A 20,279-nucleotide genomic window follows, 5' to 3' on the forward strand; every position below is an offset into this window, starting at 1 on the left:
ATTGCTCAAGAGCCAGGAGCAGTAGCCCTAGGTCCTGGAGGATACATGGGAGTCATTTGCATAGGGCAGGTTAATGTCCCCAGTGCACAGGGAATGCCCATACAGGCAGGCAACCATCGTTGAGCCAGGGGCTGCAGCGAGAGACATGGCACTGCCCCAGCAAGGGCCCAGCTCCCCAAGAAGGTAGAGAAGGGTGGCAGCAGGCCCATGTGTTTTATAAAAGGAACACTTTTATTAGTGAGCAAGGCACGGAGCAAACAGGGCCCTGCACAGACAGGAGACCACGGAAGGGGTGAAATAAATACTTCAATATAAATACAAATACATAAATAATTTCATCAGGCCAAAAAACCTGCATTTGGAAACCAGAAAAAAGTCAATCCTGTTTAGGTCCCAGCTGGCTGAGGGCTCATCGGGTCCCTTTTTAAAGCATTTCGAGTCTGTACCGTGGCAATTCACATTCCCTGGCGCAAGCTGCAAGACAAGCAGGGGATGTGCCTTCACCAAGCCTCAGCACGAGAGGGACCCTGCCCCCTCCTTAGTGTAACAATTCTGCAGCTCTCCCGTTCCCCACCCAGGGCCGGAATAGGGGCCAGCCTGGGCTGACACAAAGGCTGTGCCTTAGAGCTCTTGGCCTTGGCAACACCGTACCTCCTCCCTCAGAGAGGGTATCCTTATTCTCACCCCCTCCTGACAGAGCGATTGGGCTCCTGCTGTAGAGATATTTTCAAGTTCAATAAAGTATTTCCTGGTGTGTCTGTGCCTAGGCTGGTCTGCCCCACAGCAGGCTCTCCCACCCCTGCTGAGTGGCCCTGGCCCCCATCCAGCTCTCAGGCCTCTAGGCAAGATGCTCGTGTTAGCTAAGATCCCACCCCCAGGGCCAGAGAGTGACATGGAGACACCCCCCTCTGCAGAAGAGAGTCCCTAGGGGTAGCAGCTCAGCGTAAAGTCAGCAGCGCTGCCAGAGGAGCTAAAAGCAGCTTCCCCTTCACCCCAGCCACCCACAGGCTGGGCAGGTTTCACTAGGAGCCTTCCCCATGTGGGCCAGACAGGGCAGGAGCAGGGAGGTTCTAACCAAGCCCAGATGGAGCATGGTTCTCAGCTCCTCCCTGCCCCAGCTCAGAGGCCAGGACAGGACACTGACCTGGACAGACATTGGGCTCTTAACATTTAGGCATTTAGACACTGGACAAAGATTTTTCTCCCCCTTAAAAATCAGGTTTGTTCCTTCTCTCCTCAGCTTGCTTGGCATGGGAGGAGAAGGAACAGCTGTTCCCTGGAGATTCCCCTACCCAACCACGTGCACGACTTAAGCTGTGTAAAGATTACACAGGAGTAAACTTGACGTGTAACTTCACCCCACACACCTCCCCATCTCCTCCATGGATTGAAGCAGTCAGCTGACAAACACCAGGGCAAGGATTTCAGTATCAACAGCCAGCAGCCATCAGGAGATGAAGGATGCTGAGGCCAGCGGCTGCTAAGTCAAAATATCCAGATGCCCTTATTTAAGTTCCTTCAGCCTGGTCATATTTAGCTGGGTAGGAAAGTTCTGGTGGGCAGCCAGAGCTGTCACTCATTCCATTGACATGACAGGGGAAGGCTTTCGAATTCAAGGAGGCTTCTCCCAAGGCCCCAGCCTAGGCATTGGCCCTCTCCTGGAGGAGCTTGAGGACATACTTGAGCCGAAACTGGAGCTCTGGAGAGCAGCCCAGCTCCCTGATGCTGCTCGTCTTGTACGTGTAGGAGCTGCGGTCTTTGGTGACGTAGGTCAGGAGACAGGAATGGTCTGGCTTGCTGAGGATCACCTTGGTGTGATCGTTGTAAAAGTTCACCTAGGAGAGCCATGTTACAGAGGAGTTACTTCTCCAGCCTTGGGCTGGGTGTGTCTCATAGTTCCCAGGCTGATGCTTTGGGCCTCAGCCAGCCCCTTCTCCCTGACCTGTGATGGAGCTTTGGCCACGGTCAGGAGGGCAGCCCCCGTGCCATGGCTAGGCCAAGCAGAAGGGGAGCCTCAGGGCTAACAAAAGCTGGGAGGGACACATGCAGCTAAGGGTCCCATGCTGGGAAGCCACAGGTTGGCTACTCAGCCAAGGAGCCCTCTTCCCCTTGCAAAGGTTTCCAAACAAGAGGTTAGCTGAGCAAGAGACCAAGTGAGGAGGTTGCTCTGCCCCTGTTGTCTCCCCCTAGGAGCCCCAGACCTCTGGGGGAAGACTAAGAAATCCCCTGTAACTAGAACTGGTTCCTAAGCCCTGGTGTGAAAACTCCAGCCCTGAAACAGATTATCTGGGAGAAGTGGAGAAGCACTGAAAGCAGCTGCTCCCTGCAGGTGAGGGAAGCAGCCATCTACAGAGGGGTGGGGGCTAGTTCTGTAGAGCCAGCCTTGGGAAACCTACGCAGAGGTCTAGGGACTGGCAAGCCGGGCAGATGCCATCTTCCCCCCTCCATCCCCAGAGCCCCACCATACCTGGAGCGTTCCGTTGCTGAAGAGCATCAACAAGGCCTGGTCAGTTTTCACCCACTGCAAGAGCAGCAGTGCAGGATGCTCAGTCTCATCTGTGCTGGGCAGGTCTCCCCCCTAGGAGAAGCATCCGCATTAGCCACCGATTCCTGCCTGAGCAGCAGCCTCAAGGACAAAACCCAGCAAGCATCTCTCAGCCACCCACTGGTTCACAGGCTTCTACTGCTGCGAGACTAGACAGCGCCTGGGCCAGGAACAAGCCACCAGCTGAGCTCCCCAGAGTGCATTCCCCGAGGAGCACGCCCAGCTGTTCCCCCCGGTATTTATGCCACATGCCTGTGAGCCACAGGCTCCCCCTTCAGCAAGTGAGCTTGCTCTGCCAGGAGTCCACCCCGCAGCACTGGCTTCTGGACAGCCAGGAGGCCACTCACCTTCATGAGATGCTGCTCCATGTAGGAGGCAAAGTACCGCAGCACGCTCGTCTGGCTCTGCAGCTGCTCTGGGATGGCCGACATGGGAAAGGCGAAGTGTTTGCTGTTTGTTAGGTTGTAATGGACCATCCTGGAAAGGGGAGGAGACCAGGTGAGCTTCCATCTCCAGCAGCAAGTCCCTGCACTGCCAGGAGTGCAATGCGCATGGGCTCCACCATCAGGTTCCAGACCGTGGGGAGCCTAGGTCACCCGCAGCTGGATGGGGGGTTCTAGTGTAAGCGGCAGAACGTGCTCAGAGCCAGCAATAGTCTGAGGGTCTTGTCTTGTGACTGAGGTGTAACCACAGGACATGGGCCCTGCTGAGGAGAGGAGCTGGCAGCCTCGTTAGAGTCTGATCTTAGACCTGGGGAGAAGGGCATTGGCTTCCCTCGCCCAGCCCAAGGCTTGGAGTCTAGGAACAGGGCTTGTACCCCTGGGACCTGAACACGCTCCTTGGAGTTCACCGCCTTCGGCGTGTACAGTTACTGCTCCCAGTCCCCATTGGCCTGTAGCCATGCTAGTCTTTGCTCGGCCCGGCCCCTGGGGAGGAGGAACGCTGCTGTTCTGCAGGGAAGCCCTCACGGGGTCCCCCCCAACCCCGCACCTTCTCCTCCTCTTCTTGCTTTGAGTTCTAAGTGCCACGCAGCTGCCCAGAGGCCAACATAGGAAGAAAGCCAGGAGACCCCCCCCACACAGAGCAGAGACATCCAGGTGGCCCATGGCCTCCACTTACTTCCGATCGGCCGACAGAGCCATGTGCGTCCCGTCGTTGAAGAGGACCCCGATGCGGTGGTCGGACAGCTGGTAGCCAAAGCCGTATTTGTTGGAGTAGTCCACCCACTTGCTCACCCAGGCAAAGTGCTCGTGGCAAGCCAGAGAGGCAGGGTTCCGCTCGGCTGGTGGGGGCCAGAAGGGACTGTGAGCAGGGCGACACCCAGGATGGGCCTCATGAAGGAGGAGGCTAGCAAGCACCGGGTGGCCTGCACCTCTGCCGGCCCCAGCAGGCAGATTGGGAGCCAGCCAGGTCTCCAGAGGTCCAGCCCTCTGCTCCAGCCACATTACCCACCCCAGCCAGCTTCCTCCCTAAGCCTATTCAATACCACTGGAAGTAGCCAGTTCCCTACAGGAGGCACCAGTCTCCATTCAGAGCATCTTACAGATGCTGGAGTCCCACAAGGGCCACCGGGCAGCCATGGGGACACATCCCCCCTCCCCACCTTCGGTTTCACACTCCGGGACCATGGAAGTCTTTTCTGACCAAGCCAACACCAGCCTCGAGGAGAAGCTGCTACACCTGGCCCTCCTGTGTTGTCCCCCTCCATCCCCCTGCTAACCCTCTGTGTGATGCAACTTGAGAATCGGCAAGAGCCCGAGAATCCGCGTTACCTGGAGGCATGGAGGACAGGCAGCTCTTCAGGAGTCCGATGGCAGATTCAGTGACCGCAGAGGCCGTAATGCACTCTTCAAACACTGCAGGGGAAGAAAGATCCGTCAGCCATACTGGAGGCAGAGAGCTGCTGATCAGCTCAGAAATTGCAAGACAGGTAGCCTGATCAGCTGCTGCCGAGGAGCACGCTGTGTCTGATGCCTAAGAAGATTCCAAGACACAAGACGATGTTCCCTCCCCACAAGGCAAGGGCAGGGATTTTGTGGAGCTGCCATGAAGAGCTACTGTTCTTTTTGAATTCACAGCTCTGAGGTCACTGGGGAATAGAGGGATTCAAGTTTAGGCCCCCGTCTTCACAACAGGAAACCACATCAGCCAGAACCAGGGAGTCACAAGCATGGGAGGAAGAGATCTGGGGTCTACAGTAACTGGTCATTCAAACCCCCACCCTCAGCTGGGTACAAAGAATTGTCTCTAGACATGGTCCTCTCCTTGCTGGGAAGTGTGATGTCAGCACCAACCCCTGTGGGGTGGCTGGGGATCTCACAGGGTTTCCAGTGCCCCTCCCCCAGCCCAGTGCAACACTTCGCTAGCAGCTCCTTGGCCTCCCTGCCACTCCCACCCGGCAGGCCAGGGGCAGAGCTGCAAGAATCTCAGGGCAGGACGGCTCTACATACAGGAGCTGCTCGAAGCAGGCTTCCGCCTCACTCACCTTCACAGCTGCTGGCTGCTGTCCCCCTAATGGACCTGGAGACGGACCTCCGCGAACCCTCTTCTGCCAGCGTCTCCACGGGGCTGCAGCTGGTGCTCTGACATGTCAAGGGGATCACCTGGAGAGAGGTTGTGCATATTGGCACTGTCCCACCTGGGGCTCCGTTCCAGGAGCAGCCCCACCTCATCCCTGCTCCCCGGCCAGGATACCGACACTCAGGGAAGAGGATCCTCGCCCAAGGAGCCAGCAAGGCTCCCCTTTCCCAGCCTTCAATCTTACCTCATTCCCTTCCACAGTTTTGTAGCTCATCTGCCTGCAGATGGAGGTCTTCATGAGGCCAACAACCAACTTGGAGATGTCCTCCTTCTCTTCAGAGGGGCCCTTCTTAACTAGAAGGAAGAAGGAGACGTTTAGTGGGCAGACCCAGCAGATGGTCAGGGAGGCCAGCAGAGTTGGTGGGTCAGAGGATCGATATTTAGTGTCCTTCCACTGGCCCCAGCCGAGAGCAGAAGCAGTTTGAGATCTTGTTTACATTCTCCCACCCCCTGATTCTGTTCCAGTTTTGCACTTCACTCAGCTTGGCCAGCGAAACCAGGCTGGGCAGTTTCAGTCAGTTTCATTTCCTGGTTCTCATGCACCCGGTGAACTTGCTAAGTTGCAAGGAAACATTTCCATCCCAAGGGAGAGGGATTGGAATGGCATTTCAGCTCCAAGCATGTTCTGCAGAACCTAGGCAATGAGGACTCGCCTGCTTGGAGCAGTGCTCTGTGCAACAGAGCATCAGAATAAAAGCTTCCGTGGAAGATCAGAACGAGCTCTAGAGGTCAGGCGTGCCATCCTCCATCAGGTTTAACTGGCTTCATGCTACCTGCTGGCCAACAACAAAAGCCAAGACAGACACGAGGGAGAGAACTTACTTTTGGGTTTCTTTTTCCCAAACAGCGTCTTGGTGACTTTTGCAAACAGACTCTTTGCCGGGTTGGGGGGACTCAGCTCTGGCATCATCACACAGCTGCTGGGGGGGAGCTTATCAGGTGTGTAACCCTGGGGAGAGAGCAAGCGTGTCATTGTCTGGTTTACCTTCCTCCACGGACCACACGTCACGCAGCAAGACAGACAACAGCTGCCCTTGGTTTGTTGGCGGTGGCCACTTTCTCTCCTCCGACAGCCAGTGGCAGCTCACATTTCCTGGGAGCTGCCCTGAAAGGGCTACACTTGAGAATCGGCCTCCCTGAGACGCAGCCTGCACTCACGTGTAACAGCCACATGGCCCCGCAGGGCAGATGCAGCTCAAATGTATACAAGGGTATTTAGGAGGCACGCTAAGGCTAAAGACCCAGTGATGTTAATGGCCAATAAGGCAGGCTCAGGGAGAGCGGCCACTTGCAGGTTGGGGTCTCCAGCAGTCTGGTGTCCTCTGCAGCCTGCAGGGGCACTGGGTCGTGGGAGGAGCGCAATGTACTGAGACAGACACCCCGGGAGGTTTGCCACCCACGCAGAGATCAGGCCCACCCTGCTTTCATTCTCCTCAGACTGGTCCAGGGGTGGGGGCGCGTTCGCTGCCTGCAGGAGAGCCACTCACTTTGGTGAAGAATTCATGGTCCAGGATCCCCTCCAGCGTGAGGCGGTCACGCGGGTTGCGTTTCAAGATGCCTGTGATCAGCTGCTTTGCTGGCGTGGAGAGGAAGGCTGGGAGGGTGTATTCCACCTGCTTGATACACCTGTACGTCTCCTTGAGGTCTGAGGTCTCAAAGGGAGGGTTCCCACACAACAAGGTATACCTGGAAAGAGGTGATGGGAGTGAGGGCTGGGCACACGTCCCCCGTCCACCTGAGCAAACCCCGTCCTGACTCACCCCCAGCCAAGCAATTACAAGGCACGTAAGTTATTCACAGGCTGACGAGAGGTTGCACCTGGCTCTAAGTGCCACCTATAACAAGCCTCTGAGCAACCACCAGCCTCTAAGTAGCAAGAGGCTGCAGTCACATCCGGAATGCGCCTCCCTGCAATCGTTTACAGCACGAGATAAGGAAGCCTTGGGAACCAGGAATGTCAGTTGAGCCACTTCTATATTTAGCAGGGGTGGAGCTAAACTCTGCCCCAGTCCCACCCCTGGCGGCTGAGCTCACCGCTGTGCGAGCCCACCTTCCGCCTCCATCTGTCCAGGCCTGAGTGAATGGAAAGTTCAACAGGAAGCCTGTGGCTTACCAGGGCAAACAGCCACACAGCGATGTTTACAATTCACACTGTGGGGAGCGATAGCCGCCCATATTAATAGATTGGTGACCACCCCTCGTGTCTGACATTTTCCATTGTTTTGAAAGCACTCTGCAGAGCAGTGTCGTCTGCAGCGACACGGGACTCCGGAGCAGCAGGGGTCTGTCTCAATGGGCTCACTGGATGACACCAAGCGCCAGCCATTTACAAGCACGGCAGGGTTCCCCCCTTAACTGCCAGCCCTGCAGGTGCCCCAGGATCAGTCCAGCTGGGCTTTGCTTCCAATCCAGGAGCAGTAATAAAATCTCTGCAAGCTAAGCTTGGCCCTCAGCAAGGCCCATTGCTTTCAGTGGCATCTGACTGGTACTCATGCAAACCAGAGACCAGCTCACTCATCTGTGCTGGGGAGCGGATCTGGCTGATTTCCCAGGAAGCTGCCCAGGACACTGTCATTCTTCCAGTCTCTTTTCCCACCAGCCCTGCCCTGCTTTGCAACAAGAGCTGGGAACTTACACGACACAGCCCAGAGACCACACGTCTGACTCCGGCCCGTGGCCCTGCCGGTGGAGCACTTCAGGAGCGAGGTAGTTGGGGGTGCCGCATATCGTCCTATGGGGAGAGAGCAGAGCAGAGCATAGTCAGCGGCGCAGTAACAAACCAGAGCACAAGTCTTCCTCCATGCAGCTCCCTGGCCGACGGGGTAGACGCGCGAGCCCTGGGCTCCAGCATGTATATTCTGCATCCAGAGCACCAGGACTCCATCACCCCCATTCTCCAGGGAATGCACCAAGCACCCTGCCCCCATCCCTTCAGGATCCAATTTAACACCTTCCCTAGATTAGAACCCCCCACGATCCCTCCCCCTGCATCCACAGACCACCTCTCCCCCCACTACTGACCCAGCACCAAGCTCCCTCCAGCCTCTGATCCCCACACAGCTGCCCTCACCGCCTGAGTGTGGGGCCGGGACAAGGAGGCACCTTCTTCCCTGTGCATTCCCCTCCCCCCGGCCAGGCAGGGCCAGCAGTTGATTACAGCAAGGTAAGAGATGGGAGGGCGGTGGTGGATTTCCCAGGCAGGGTATGGGGCTGAGGGGAAGAATGAAGTATCAAGGTGCAGGCAAGCAGGAAAGCCTGGCACGTTAGGAGTCTTACTTTTTCTTCTGGTCCATAGACTCGCGCCGGGCGGCGAGGCCAAAGTCTCCAACTTTCAGCTCCATGTTGTCATTGACAAAAACGTTGCCTACAACAGAAGGGAGGCGTTAGGACACCAGCGCAGGGATGGATGCTACCCAGGGGTCTGCTCCCCACCCTGCCCCCCGAACAGGCGCTCAGGTCATGGTACACACCCAGTTTGAGGTCCCGGTGAAGGATGCCTTTGAGATGGAGGTACTTCAAGGCTGATATGATCTGTTTGAGGTAATACCGCACCTCCGGCTCCAGCAGCGTCTGCCGGGCTTTCCAGATGTGCGCCAGGGACTGGAAGAGGAAAAGCAAAGCAGTTAGCGAAAACCTTCTTAGTCAGGGACGTGCCTCACCAGAGGCCTGAGACACTAGTGCGAGCTGTGGTTTGCAGCATGCAGACCCCTGATCTTAATCTGGCAAGCCCCGCCCTGACCAGGGGAGCTGGCTCTGGTACCAGGAAAAACAGGGGCTCGATTCCCGTGTGAGAGCGGCTCTGGTTTGTTCTCTGGCCCACGTTATATCGGCAGTCAGACTAGATCACCCTAGGCATTTCTTCCGGCCTCAGGCTCTAGGACTAAGAGGTGCAGCCTGCTCCTGGAGCAGGATATTTGGTCAGGCCAAAGGACTCGAAATACCACTTCTGGTGAAGCCGTGGCCGTGAGCCACTCATTTTACACAGGGGCTGTTCTGAGAAGTTGCCAGCGTGACTGGCTGGCGAAAGCCTGAATTGATCCAGGCAGGCCCAAAGATGCCACCTTAGCAGCTTTGGGTCACTGAAGGATTTTGGGTCAGCCCCACTGCTATTTACAAGGGAGTGAACTGCTGGCAAGAGAGCCAGACTAGAACGGCCCAAGCAACATGTAGAATCTAGGAACAGCCCCACCAAGAGAAGCCCGGTCACAGGGTTAGTGTGGTTACGCAAGACCAGCACGTGGTGTTTAGCTAACCCGGTTACCCGGCCAATGACACACAATGAGGCAAGGACTGGAAAATGAAAGGGGCACATCTGACAAGCAGCTGAGTGTGAATTCAAGCATCCGTTAGAAAACGAGATCTGCATCCGTGCATAAGCGGTGAGTGACGAGGGGCCTGCGGGGACTTGGGAACGCAAACACAGCTACGGCCTTGTCTACACTAGACAAATCGGGTGTGTTTGCTGCACGGTCCCCCCTTAACACGACTGACACCTCGAATCCATGCACCAGCGCTCCCAACAGCGCCACACCAGCCCATGGGCCATATGGGGCGAGCCCACCACGTACTTTCCTGCTGCAGTGTTCCAGGAAGATATAGATGTTCTCCGAATCATCAAAGTGATGCGAGAACTTGACAATGTGTTTGTGATGCAGGTCTCTGTGCAGCTCGATCTCATTCATAATCTGAAAAGGAGGAAGGAGCCCATCAACTAGCAGCCCCATCACTATGCAAAGACCTTGCTCCGGGCAAGCTTGAAATCTCTCTGCTCTCCCCCAGGGCTGAGCACTCAGCCATCACTTCCACACATACCTTCTCCCGTTGGTGTGGTTTAGCCACTCGGCTATGAGGAATAACTTTCACCGCATAGGTTTTGTTGCTGTTGACGTCAGTCATTTCATAGCATCTTGCAAATCCTCCCTGCAAAGGAAGAGGCAGTCATTACCCATGGGTCACCATTTTCCATTCCTCCCCCTGCTCTTGGAAGTCACCAGAGCATTCAACACATGTCAGTGACTCACTTATTCACAGCTCCACCTGCTCAGGATAGAACAATTGCCATTTGACTTCCTGGAGGTTTCCCTGGAACACATGGGCTTTGAAGAAAACCAAAATATCTGGTTTCCTGTCATGCTAGAAGCCCCATTATTAAAATCTGGAGTGACAGCCCTGAGTCAGGCCACTTTCTAAAATCAGTTCCTGTAAGTCTGTATCATGCCCAGCCTCCCACCACACCACTATTGAGTCTTCTCCCCAAGAGCAACTGGAAAGTCCTGCACATGGGAGGGAAGCGAGAACAGGCCAAGATTTTGGACCACAGGGGGAGAGAACCGTACAGGCAGGTTTTTCTGCAATGATGCAAGGCACACAGCCACAGAATCGCGCCCTGCGCCTTGCCCTAGGTGGAACAATGCTCTGAAGGGTAAAGAGAAGGCGAGCGGCTCTTTCATGGGGGATCAGCCTCTGCCCTATAGCCCCAGCAGCCAATGGGGCCAACCATGAGGCCCCGGCCCGGAGTGAACAAAGAACTCAGCCCTGTTCAGTACTTCCCCCTCCCTCCGGCTGGGAGGTCGCTGGCAGGGCTTTGAAACCGAGGTGCTAAGAGGAGGTTGCTGAAGGCAGCAGGTCACCAGAAGCCTCCGATTGCTCCGTCCGGGGCGAAAGCCGCTTTTCGGGGGCGTGGGAGGGGGGTGTCGCTAAAGATAACGAGTTATCGAGGCACAAGGGGGAGAGTATCGAGTCGCCTCCCTCCACTGCGGCGACCACAGGCAGCGGAGGCTGGGCGTGCCGCAGCCAAACACCTGCTCCGGGGGCAGCTCCTGCCGGAGCGATGAAACCGGAGGCTGTCTCAGAAGGAGAACCGGGCCTCGCAGGGGCTCCCCGGGGGCGGGGGAGAGAGGGCAGGCCCCGGGGAGATTTGCTGGATCGCACCCCAGAGCAAGTCCCTAAAGCTCCCAGCGGAGCCGGGGGAGAGCCCGGGGCACTTCCGAACGGACTCCGAGTCTGCCACTGCCCAGTGCCGGGGATGGGGGAGGGAAGGAAGGGGTGACTCACCAGCTCACAGCCGCATCACCCCCCCGCAGAGCTGCGCCCCCCGAGCACGCAGATACCGGAGCCAGGCTGCCCTCGGAGGGATCCACCCACCCCCATCGGCCGGCAGCCCGCAAGCAGCTCCCACCTGCGCGGGGCGGGATCGGAGAGCAGCGCCCCAGCCAGGCCTCGGGGGTCCAAAGCTTCGCACGGAGCGGCCAGGGAAAGAGCCTTCTGCCCCCACGGGCGCCGCCCCGGGCCCAGGGCCCCCGACCCAGCAGGCCGCCCCCCGCCGCCCCGGGACCCCCTCCGCGCACGCCCCGCGCCGAGCGCCCCCGGGACAGGCGGTACCTTGCCCAGCAGACGTCCCTTGCAGTAAAGCCTGCCCTTGACCGGGTCGGCGATCATCCGGGTGGGCTCGGCCGCTCGGGGCTCGGCTCGGGCCGGGCTCGGCTTGGGCTGGGCGGCCCCGGCAGCGGGGCCAGGCTTGTACGGATCCGAGCCCATGAGGCTGCAGTGGAAGGGGTGATGCCGCGCGTAGCAGGCGAGCTCCATGGGGGGCGCCGGCCGCTCCGCCTCCAGCCCCTCGCACGTGGCGAGCCGCCCTGGAACCTCCACGCCCGGCAGCCGCGCCGCCGGGGAACCCCGGAGCCTTTAAGCCACGCAGGGCCCGACGTCACCCCCGGAGCCCCGCCCTCCGGGTGGGGGCGGGGCGAGCTCTTAAAGAGACCGCGGCGCTCGTAGACGGGGGCCGGGGGCAGCGGCGGGTTCGCCTGGGGCTCGCCTGGGGCTCGCCTCGGGCCCGCGGTTCCGTCGGCGTCCGACCGAGCGAATTAGTAACGGGACAGCGGCCGCGCCCGCTAGATCTGGGCGGGACGTTACCCTCTGCGTTTGAGTGGCCGTCGGCTGCGCTGCCCCCCGGGCTGAAACCGGAACCCGGGGGGCGGGGTAGTCCCCCCCGCAGGGTAAAGAGACTCTTCAACAGAATAACCCCCGGGGGGGGCTGCCTCTGCCCTGCCACCCTCCCTGGAAACCCAGAGAAGGAAAATCCAGTTCACAAGGGCAGGCCTGGGAACGGCTGAACCGCGTCAAAGAAACCGGCCCCCAGAAGGCTGCGGGTTCGGTCCCCGGGGTGTGTTTGGTTTGTTTTCGTCCTTTGGGCCCACGCTCTGGCTGCCAGGTGTTTGCTTCCCCTGGTGTAACAGCCACACCTGGTTGCAGGGAAGAGTTGGGGTCTGCACAGCCCCTCAGAGCCCTCCTTGTCCCCAGCCTGTTTCGGAGATGAACAAGAAATGGGGGTCTCTTTCCCAAAGTATTTTATAACCAAATCACTCCACTATCCTGCAGCAATGGCCCCAAATACTGCGGCAACGTTCCTGCAATCAGTTGTGTTTGGCTCTGTTTGGGTAAGATAATGGCCAGATGCTCAAACGTATTTAGGCACCTAACGACTGGGATCCAGGCCAATGTCTTATCTGACAGGAGAGCACTTTAATCAGGGGGATGGGACCAGTCAGGCTCTTCCTGCAAGGAGTTTCTCTCCTCATTCATTTTTGTAGAAGGGGCAGGGCAGGTTATAGGAAGGGGTGGCTGGTTACCACCATGATGGACTCTTAGGGTCACCGTCTGCCTTGATTCATACTTCACTTCCCATTGTGTCATCTTACCCTGCTCAGAGTTGAGCGGCAGGAGCTCAGCACCCTGCAGGAGTGGGCCCTTGGTGGGCTCTGCCTACCAGGGCCGGAGCTCGGGCTGGAATCAGTGAGAAGGGCACTGGCATGTTAAAGCTATTTAGGTTTCCCGATCCCTAGTCCTCCAAGTCTGAAGAGATGCCAAGGCGGGGCTTGGGGGAAGCCTCAGCTGGTAAGATGGACAGAGAGGGTCAGGAGGACAGGCCTAGCCAGGCTTTACTAGAGAATCACAGGCAGAGATGGAAAACAAACCCTAAAATGTCACGGAGTCTCTTGCCCCTGCCAGGGCAGGATATGAGCCCCTCACCCAGCAGGCATGTGTCAGACACTAATCTGATTGGAGCTGAAAGGCTGTATGGCTTTTAGGGTGAGCGGATGAAGCCGGGCGAGAGACTTGCGTTACGTACAGAAGCACAGCAAGGGGGTCTGGTGGGGAGCTCGACGCCAGCCCCCAGGTGTTTGTTATGGGACAGGCAGCGCAGAGGGCTCTCAGGCAAGGCAATTGCATGGCTCCTCTGGGTCAGGTCCACAGGCTGTCCCTGTTCATCTCATCATCATGGTGTATTATACTGTTACCCTGATCCAATGCTACAGAACATTTATATACTACTAGCCACTGACATGGTGCTTGGGAGACTCAGATCAGCTCCACCCCCTGCCACACTGAGCTCCCACTCTGTCTCTGACCGTATTAGCGTGTTGCCAGACAGTGAGGCATGAAGCTGTTCAAGGAGCATGTCCAGGAAAGACAACAAAGCTCAAACGACATCCTGTCAGAATCCTGCCTTTCTTCCCAATGACGCAGGGCCCAGCCTGCATCTCCTAAGAGTCTCAGAGAGCTCACTGCCAGCCAGACCCCCGGCCCCCTTCCTGTCTGTATCATATCAGCCAGCAGGCCTAGTTCGGGGGAAATGCCAGACATCGCCCAGGAGGGCACAAGGGGAAACCTGAGCATTCGCTAGTGGATCCCTAGTTACTGACGGGTCCCAGTCTTAGCTGCCATCCTGTGTTGATGGCTCAGTAACAGAATTACACGTCTCTTGGTGGCATGAGCATTGGTGTCATGCTGGCAGAGGATTCCTCGCCTCCTTCTCCACCCAGGGAGTTGCTCCCAATGTACAAGATCTCCAGTGCGGTTCTTACTCTGCCTGTCCCAAGATTTTGTCACAAGCAAAGCTGGAGTCCCAAGTATCAACTCTTCCCATGCACTGAGCTGACGATGGTATGCAGATGCTGCCCTCCACTAGTGAATCAGTATTGCCCTCCCTGCTCTCAGGGGCTGCTGATAATCCTTTCCCAGGCAGGCTGGTTTTCCAGTATTGCGGCTGCAATTTGCACCCTGGCAGGACTTCTAATTGCCACAACTGGCTTCTAGATTAATTACCCTTCAGAAGGAATCAGAGTGGGGGAAAGGGGGGGCAGGATGTAGAGGAGACCAAAGGGGCTTAATTGGATTCCCAATCACGTATCAGCATGGGGAGCGGGCTGATGGGGTCCCAGGAATCTCTCTTCTAGGGTTCAAAGAAACAAGACTTCTCAAGGGAGCATCACTTACTTCACCCCCATCTCCCCTCCCCAGCTGTTCTCCTCGCCTTCCTGGACCACCCGAAGTTTCCATTCAAGGATCCTCTTCAAAGAGAAACGGACCCAATGTTGTGGCCTTCACAGCTCACCAGGCAACGGAGAAAGTGTCAATGGCCCTTAATGCAAGCGAATGTGAAGAACCAATTCCTTTGTCTTTCCCAGGCTCCGCCCCGACTCGCTGTGTGATTCTGGGCAAGTCTCTTCCCTGCTCTGTGCCTCTGTTTCCCCACCTATCCACTAAGGGACGTGTTACCTGCCTACCTCCCAGAGGACAGGAAAGCTTCATTAACTTAAAGTGTAGAGTGCTCTCTGAGGCTGCAGAGAGCTACGTACTAGAATGACCTTCTGCCTAGCTCCAGCATCCAAGGAGCTCAGCCCTTTGCAAGCACAGACGGATTTAGCCTCATGACCCACCCATTTAGCCTCAAGCCCATTTTAGAGATGGAGAAAATGAGGCACTGAGCATAAGCAATGATTCCTCTCTGTCTCTCCCCCTTGCTCTGTTTCTCTCACATTTCCAGCTATCACACAGGAAACGAACATACCAGCCACCACCACAACAAACACAAGGGAGCCCCGCCCCCAGTGAGAACAGATGCCGAGGAGACCTTCACCACTTCACAGAAACTAACCCTCTCCACCCAGCCGTAACCACCCCCCAGCCCCTGTTTCCAGGCTCGGGAGGGGCAGGAGGCGTCACGGGGCAACCCTGCGCTTTCCGATGGAGGCCCCAGCCCCGTGGAACCTTCTCCACAAGGAGCTGACTTGACAGAACAACACAGCCCCGGTGCTGGAGGAGCCCTGGTAGAGTTTGATTGGCAGTGAGGGGGCTGGAGCCTTTCACCCTTATGTTCAGGTTGCTGCCGCAGTGGCCTGTGGGGGCTGGGAGTCCGAGGGTGTCACAGGCCAGCACCTAGGGGCAGCAGAGGGGATGGTCTAGTGCTTAGGGTGCTAAGCTAGGACTTGGAAGACCTGAGCTGAAATCCCTGCTCTGCTGCAGCCCCCCTGCGTGACCTTGGCCAAGTCACTTAAGCCCAGATCCTCCAAGGTAACTAGGTGCCCAGCTTCCACTGGGGTTTAGCCTCAGTTCCCCATCTGTTCCCTAGCAATGATAGCAGTGCCCTGCCTCACAGGGGCATGAGAGGGTTAACAGCTGTAAGCATGACGCCCCAGTAACGGGGGTACACGGATAAGTACCTAAGCTGGAAGCTTGATCGCCAGTGTCCCCAGCAGAGAGTTCAAGGACTGAATGGGCCGTGGAGACCGAGTTTCCCGCTCCCTTTTGTGGGGATCCCTCTGGGGCAGGGGTGCAGCTCAGCAGAGCATTGGGCTCAGGTCAGAGCCTTGCAGGCCTAGGAAGGAGGCAGGAGGAGGGAGCCCAGCCAGCCTCGCATGTAGAATCCATCGCAGCATTTGGGAAATGCAAAAGGTGCCGCTGGATCTCCCTGGGTTGCCCAGCCCAGGAACCGCCCCCCAAACAGGCTGGCCAGCCAGGTGCCTGCAGCCCCTAACACCCCCCTGCTCTGCTCATCAATCGGCCACTGGGCAGGAGGGGGTGCCCCTGATACCATCCCACTGTTTGTTTCCTGGCCATGGCACAACTGGGCTGGGTTCTGAGTCACAGGCCTTGGGTGCCCTCTACCGGCTGCTCAGAGCCCAGCAGCTGTGCTCTGGGTTTGCCTCCCCTTCTCCTAGTCACACACAGCTTCCAGAGACCACCCGGGGGGCTAGGCCTCCTTCCTCCTGGGTGCGTGGACCCCAGAAACACCTCGCTCTGCTCTTTGCCCCACTTGTGTAGCCTCTGGCAGTGACCGGATGAGAGGGAGCCCGAGCCGGTGCTGATCCTGGCTTGCAATCGGGACGCTCCCCTTCTCCTCCCGGCCGCGGCTGGGGAAGCAGTCTCTTAGCCCAGGGGACGGCAGAATTTCACACACCCCAGTCACCCCTGCAAACCACAAGCCTCAGCCAGAGGTGGGTGTCCAACCCTGGGGCCCAATCCTTTATGTCAATGGCAGCAGGACCGGGCTTCAGAACAGCACCTGTGACCGCACGGGCTCCAGAACAGCATCTGTGATCTGGCTGGTGTCAGCATTTTGCCGTTGGCTCTGGACCCCTGCCCTTGGGGGTTTAAAGCTGGAGTTGATACGTGACTCTCACTGGGCCCCTGGCGTGCGATTCCCCTGGGGGCACCCTGGACAGTGCTAGGATAGGAGAGTAGGTCTGGGGCCGCCTCCCAGGGCTGAGAAGTTCCATCCCCCCAAGCAATGTGGCCTCCCCAGTTAAAAGACGCCAGCTGAGGCCAGAGCTGGATTCATTTAGGGTGGGCCGGTTCTTGACTGAAGAGGCCAGACTAGGACTTAGAGAGGCTGTGAGGTGCCACCACACAGCACAAGATGGGCTACTCAGAAAGCGCCACGGGGTCAGCCCGTGTCCAGCAGCCTCAGGAAAGACCCTCTCGCATGCGCTCCACCTGCACCCTGTTGCTTTTCCACCACGAGGGATGCTGCAGTCACTAGCCAATGGATCACCTTGGCCTGGGCACCTGGCTGAATTACAAGGGGGGGTTCGGGTGAGGAGCCCACTCCAGAGAGCAGGAGGCCAGAGCTTGGCTGGGAGCCCTAGGCCAATGGAGCTGTCCCTGCACTGATCCCTGCCGGGTTAGGACTGCACTGGCTGGACCAGGAGACAGGCAGCAAGCTCTGTGGAGTGGGGAGCAGCCCTGAGATCCGTGGTGCCTTTAAACATTTGGCCTCTAGTTTATTCAATAGGTTTTTTTTCTGTCCTAAGAGCCATTTTTCATTCATTTTTAAGCTACATTGCAGCCTCCCCTTCTACTGATCCAATCCGGTCCCATCAGCAGGAGTTAAGGGGCTGTGTTGTTACCCACCCCACCAGCAGGGGGCATGGCACAGCTTGCAGGGCACATGGCAGTGCTCATGTGTCAATGACACACCGTGGACAGCAGTTTCATTCCTGACGTGGGTTTCCCTTGGGTTCTGGTGAACTCTCTCATTCAGCACCTTCATTGATTACATGCCAGGGTGCATTAAGGCTGCGACGGAGGGTGGCCCAGCAGCTAGAACAGTAGCCTATGACTATAGCGATCTTGGTTCAAGTCCTTGCTAGCCACAGGCTTCCTCGGCCAAGTCCCCTACCTGTGCAAAGGGGATAACAGCGCTGCCCTTCCTCCCTGGGGTGGTGGTAGGATAAACACATTAGAAATTATGAGGCATTTGGATACTCTGGTGATGGGACCAGAGAGACTTTAATTAAATGCTCACTGATTGAATCACCCCTCCTCAGAGGGATCCAAGCTAATGAAAGCAGAGGATGGAGCTTGTATGATTATTGATGCAAATGCTCAGTTCCTGAGGTTTTGATCAAACTGGATGGAGGCTCAGCTAAACCAGGGGCTGCGTTAAACTCCGCCTGACAAAATGGCTGACAGAGGTGTCCTGCAAAACAATAGACAAGGGGCTATAAAATCCATGCACCAGCACAGGGCCTAGTACCTGCAAAGCACTTTCCATCTTCCCAGCACTGAACAAGTGGGACATAATTAAACCCCACAGCCGCCTATGAGGTAAGTATCAGTGTCTCCATTTTACAGAAGGGGAAAATGAGGCATGACTCGATGAAGTGATTTGCCCAAAGACAAAGCGGGAGCCAGTGCCAGGCCTGGGCTCCCATCACTAGGACTCACCTCCCCATACAGCTCAAGAGCAGAAGGTGTAAAGATCTGATGATGTTTTAAGTGAACCTGGAACACAGAACCGAGAGGTGACATCTGAGTGTTTGAAGGGTCACACGCAAATCCCACCAAGGTCAGAGGTCACGCCATGCCTTCGGAGCAAGGTCTTTCCCCCAGATTCACAGTAAGGATTTGGATTTGACCCATGGCCTGAGTGTCGGGTAACTATAAAATTCCACATTAGGAGGAAAGAAGGAATAATTTCTTTGGTGGGCTGACTTGGGGTGAGGGCATTTGGTTCTTTAAGGCTGCTCAGAGGCTTGGGGTGTTAGAGTAAGTCCCAGGGGAAATGGAATGGTGGGCAGAGCAATGCAGGGGAGCTGGTCAAAACACATAACTGCAATCTCCATTGCTATAGGGGTTTGCAGTTTATCATATGGAGAACACCATGTAGGTGAGTGCATGTGTGAGACAACACATCGGCATAACGCTGCCTGGTGCGGGGAGGAATCTGCTCCTGCGTCCGCAGGGGTGCGTTCGCTACTGGCACCGGCTGGGAGGAATTAAACCAGATAGTGTGCATGGCATTATTGCCCTCGGTTGGAAAGAATCAGACCTGCTTGTGCAGGCCTCCCCTGGCTGTGCCGGGGTACAAGAATCACACCTCCTGCCGGATGGAGTCCTACCTGCTCGCTTATGTTTTATATTTGTGGGTACTACTGCCCTCTGATGGAGGAACATAGATCTGACAACATACGTGTGTGTGCTTTGCTCTGTGTGTGTGTGGGCCTGACAACGTACCTGTGTGTGCTTTGCTCTGTGTGTGTGTGGGCCTGACAACGTACCTGTGTGTGCCTTGCTCTGTGTGTGTGTGGGCCTGACAACGTACGTGTGTGTGCTTTGCTCTGTGTGTGTGTGGGCCTGACAACGTACCTGTGTGTGCCTTGCTCTGTGTGTGTGTGGGCCTGACAACGTACCTGTGTGTGCTTTGCTCTGTGTGTGTGTGGGCCTGACAACGTACCTGTGTGTGCCTTGCTCTGTGTGTGTGTGGGCCTGACAACGTACCTGTGTGTGCTTTGCTCTGTGTGTGTGTGGGCCTGACAACGTACGTGTGTGTGCTTTGCTCTGTGTGTGTGTGGGCCTGACAACGTACCTGTGTGTGCCTTGCTCTGTGTGTGTGTGGGCCTGACAACGTACCTGTGTGTGCTTTGCTCTGTGTGTGTGTGGGCCTGACAACGTACCTGTGTGTGCCTTGCTCTGTGTGTGTGTGGGCCTGACAACGTACCTGTGTGTGCTTTGCTCTGTGTGTGTGTGGGCCTGACAACGTACCTGTGTGTGCTTTGCTCTGTGTGTACATTGCTACCTGTGCTGGATGGAAACTGACCTGCTTGGGTGTATATATGTTTGCAGTGTTGCTGTAGCCGGGTTGGACCCAGGAAACGAAAGAAACCAGGTGGGTGAGGTCATATATTTAATTGGCCCACCTTCTGGTGGGGAGGGAGACAATCCTGAGAGCTCCACAGAGCTCTTTTCCCAGAGAGTCCTGCTCCTGTCTTCCTATGGAGGTGCCTCAGCAGCTGGGAGGTTAAGGCTGGGTTTAGTTTCCCACCCCCTAGCATCACAGTGGGGCGGCGAGGTCTGTATTGATTCAGGGGGGATAGCGCTTCGTATTGCGTCACCTGCTCTCTTCCCATCAGCAGCCTGAATATTCTCCTGGTCATCTCCCATCCAAGGACTGCCCCTGCCCAGGCCGGCTTAGCTTGTGAGAGCGGATGAGGCCCCAGCGTGAGGTGGAGGGGGTGCAGAATACATCAGCGGGCCATGTCTATTCAGACGTAGCAACAACCGGCTGGACGGTGCCCTAGGGAGCAGGGGGCTGGAACAATTTGTATCGTGGGGGTGCTGAGAGCCATTGAACTAAGCTGTAAACCCTGGATATGACAGAAACCACTTCCAGCCAGGGGGTGCAGCAGCCGCTTAGTTCCAGCACCTAGGCCTGGGAGGGGCGTTCACAGAGTCGTATGCTGGACCTGGACACTGCCCTGGTCAGAATGTCCCCCATTTCATAACCCACCGGTGCTCTTGCTTCACCAGTTTGTTTCCACACATCAGTGCATTGGCCCCAGGGTCAGTGACCATTAGCTCCCTCTGCTGGACA

The 20,279-nt window shown here is 56.9% G+C and overlaps 1 protein-coding gene across 1 annotated transcript; it reads right to left on the reverse strand.

Moving 5' to 3' along the window:
* Positions 1-210: 210 nt before the first annotated feature.
* PLK3 (polo like kinase 3) lies at positions 211-11,765 on the reverse strand. The gene is made up of 15 exons (XM_077824976.1): positions 11,507-11,765; positions 9,938-10,045; positions 9,694-9,810; positions 8,596-8,725; positions 8,402-8,489; positions 7,761-7,856; positions 6,613-6,811; positions 5,948-6,074; positions 5,310-5,419; positions 5,031-5,148; positions 4,318-4,401; positions 3,665-3,827; positions 2,893-3,022; positions 2,468-2,578; positions 211-1,835 (listed from the first exon to the last, which is right to left on the reverse strand). The coding sequence occupies exons 1-15, from the start codon at positions 11,708-11,710 to the stop codon at positions 1,641-1,643; spliced, it is 1,980 nt and encodes a 659-aa protein (XP_077681102.1). The 5' UTR covers positions 11,711-11,765; the 3' UTR covers positions 211-1,640.
* Between the last annotated feature and the right edge of the window lie 8,514 nt (positions 11,766-20,279).

This window comes from Eretmochelys imbricata, chromosome 8, assembly GCF_965152235.1.
Source record: "Eretmochelys imbricata isolate rEreImb1 chromosome 8, rEreImb1.hap1, whole genome shotgun sequence".
NCBI classification, from domain to species: domain Eukaryota; kingdom Metazoa; phylum Chordata; order Testudines; family Cheloniidae; genus Eretmochelys; species Eretmochelys imbricata.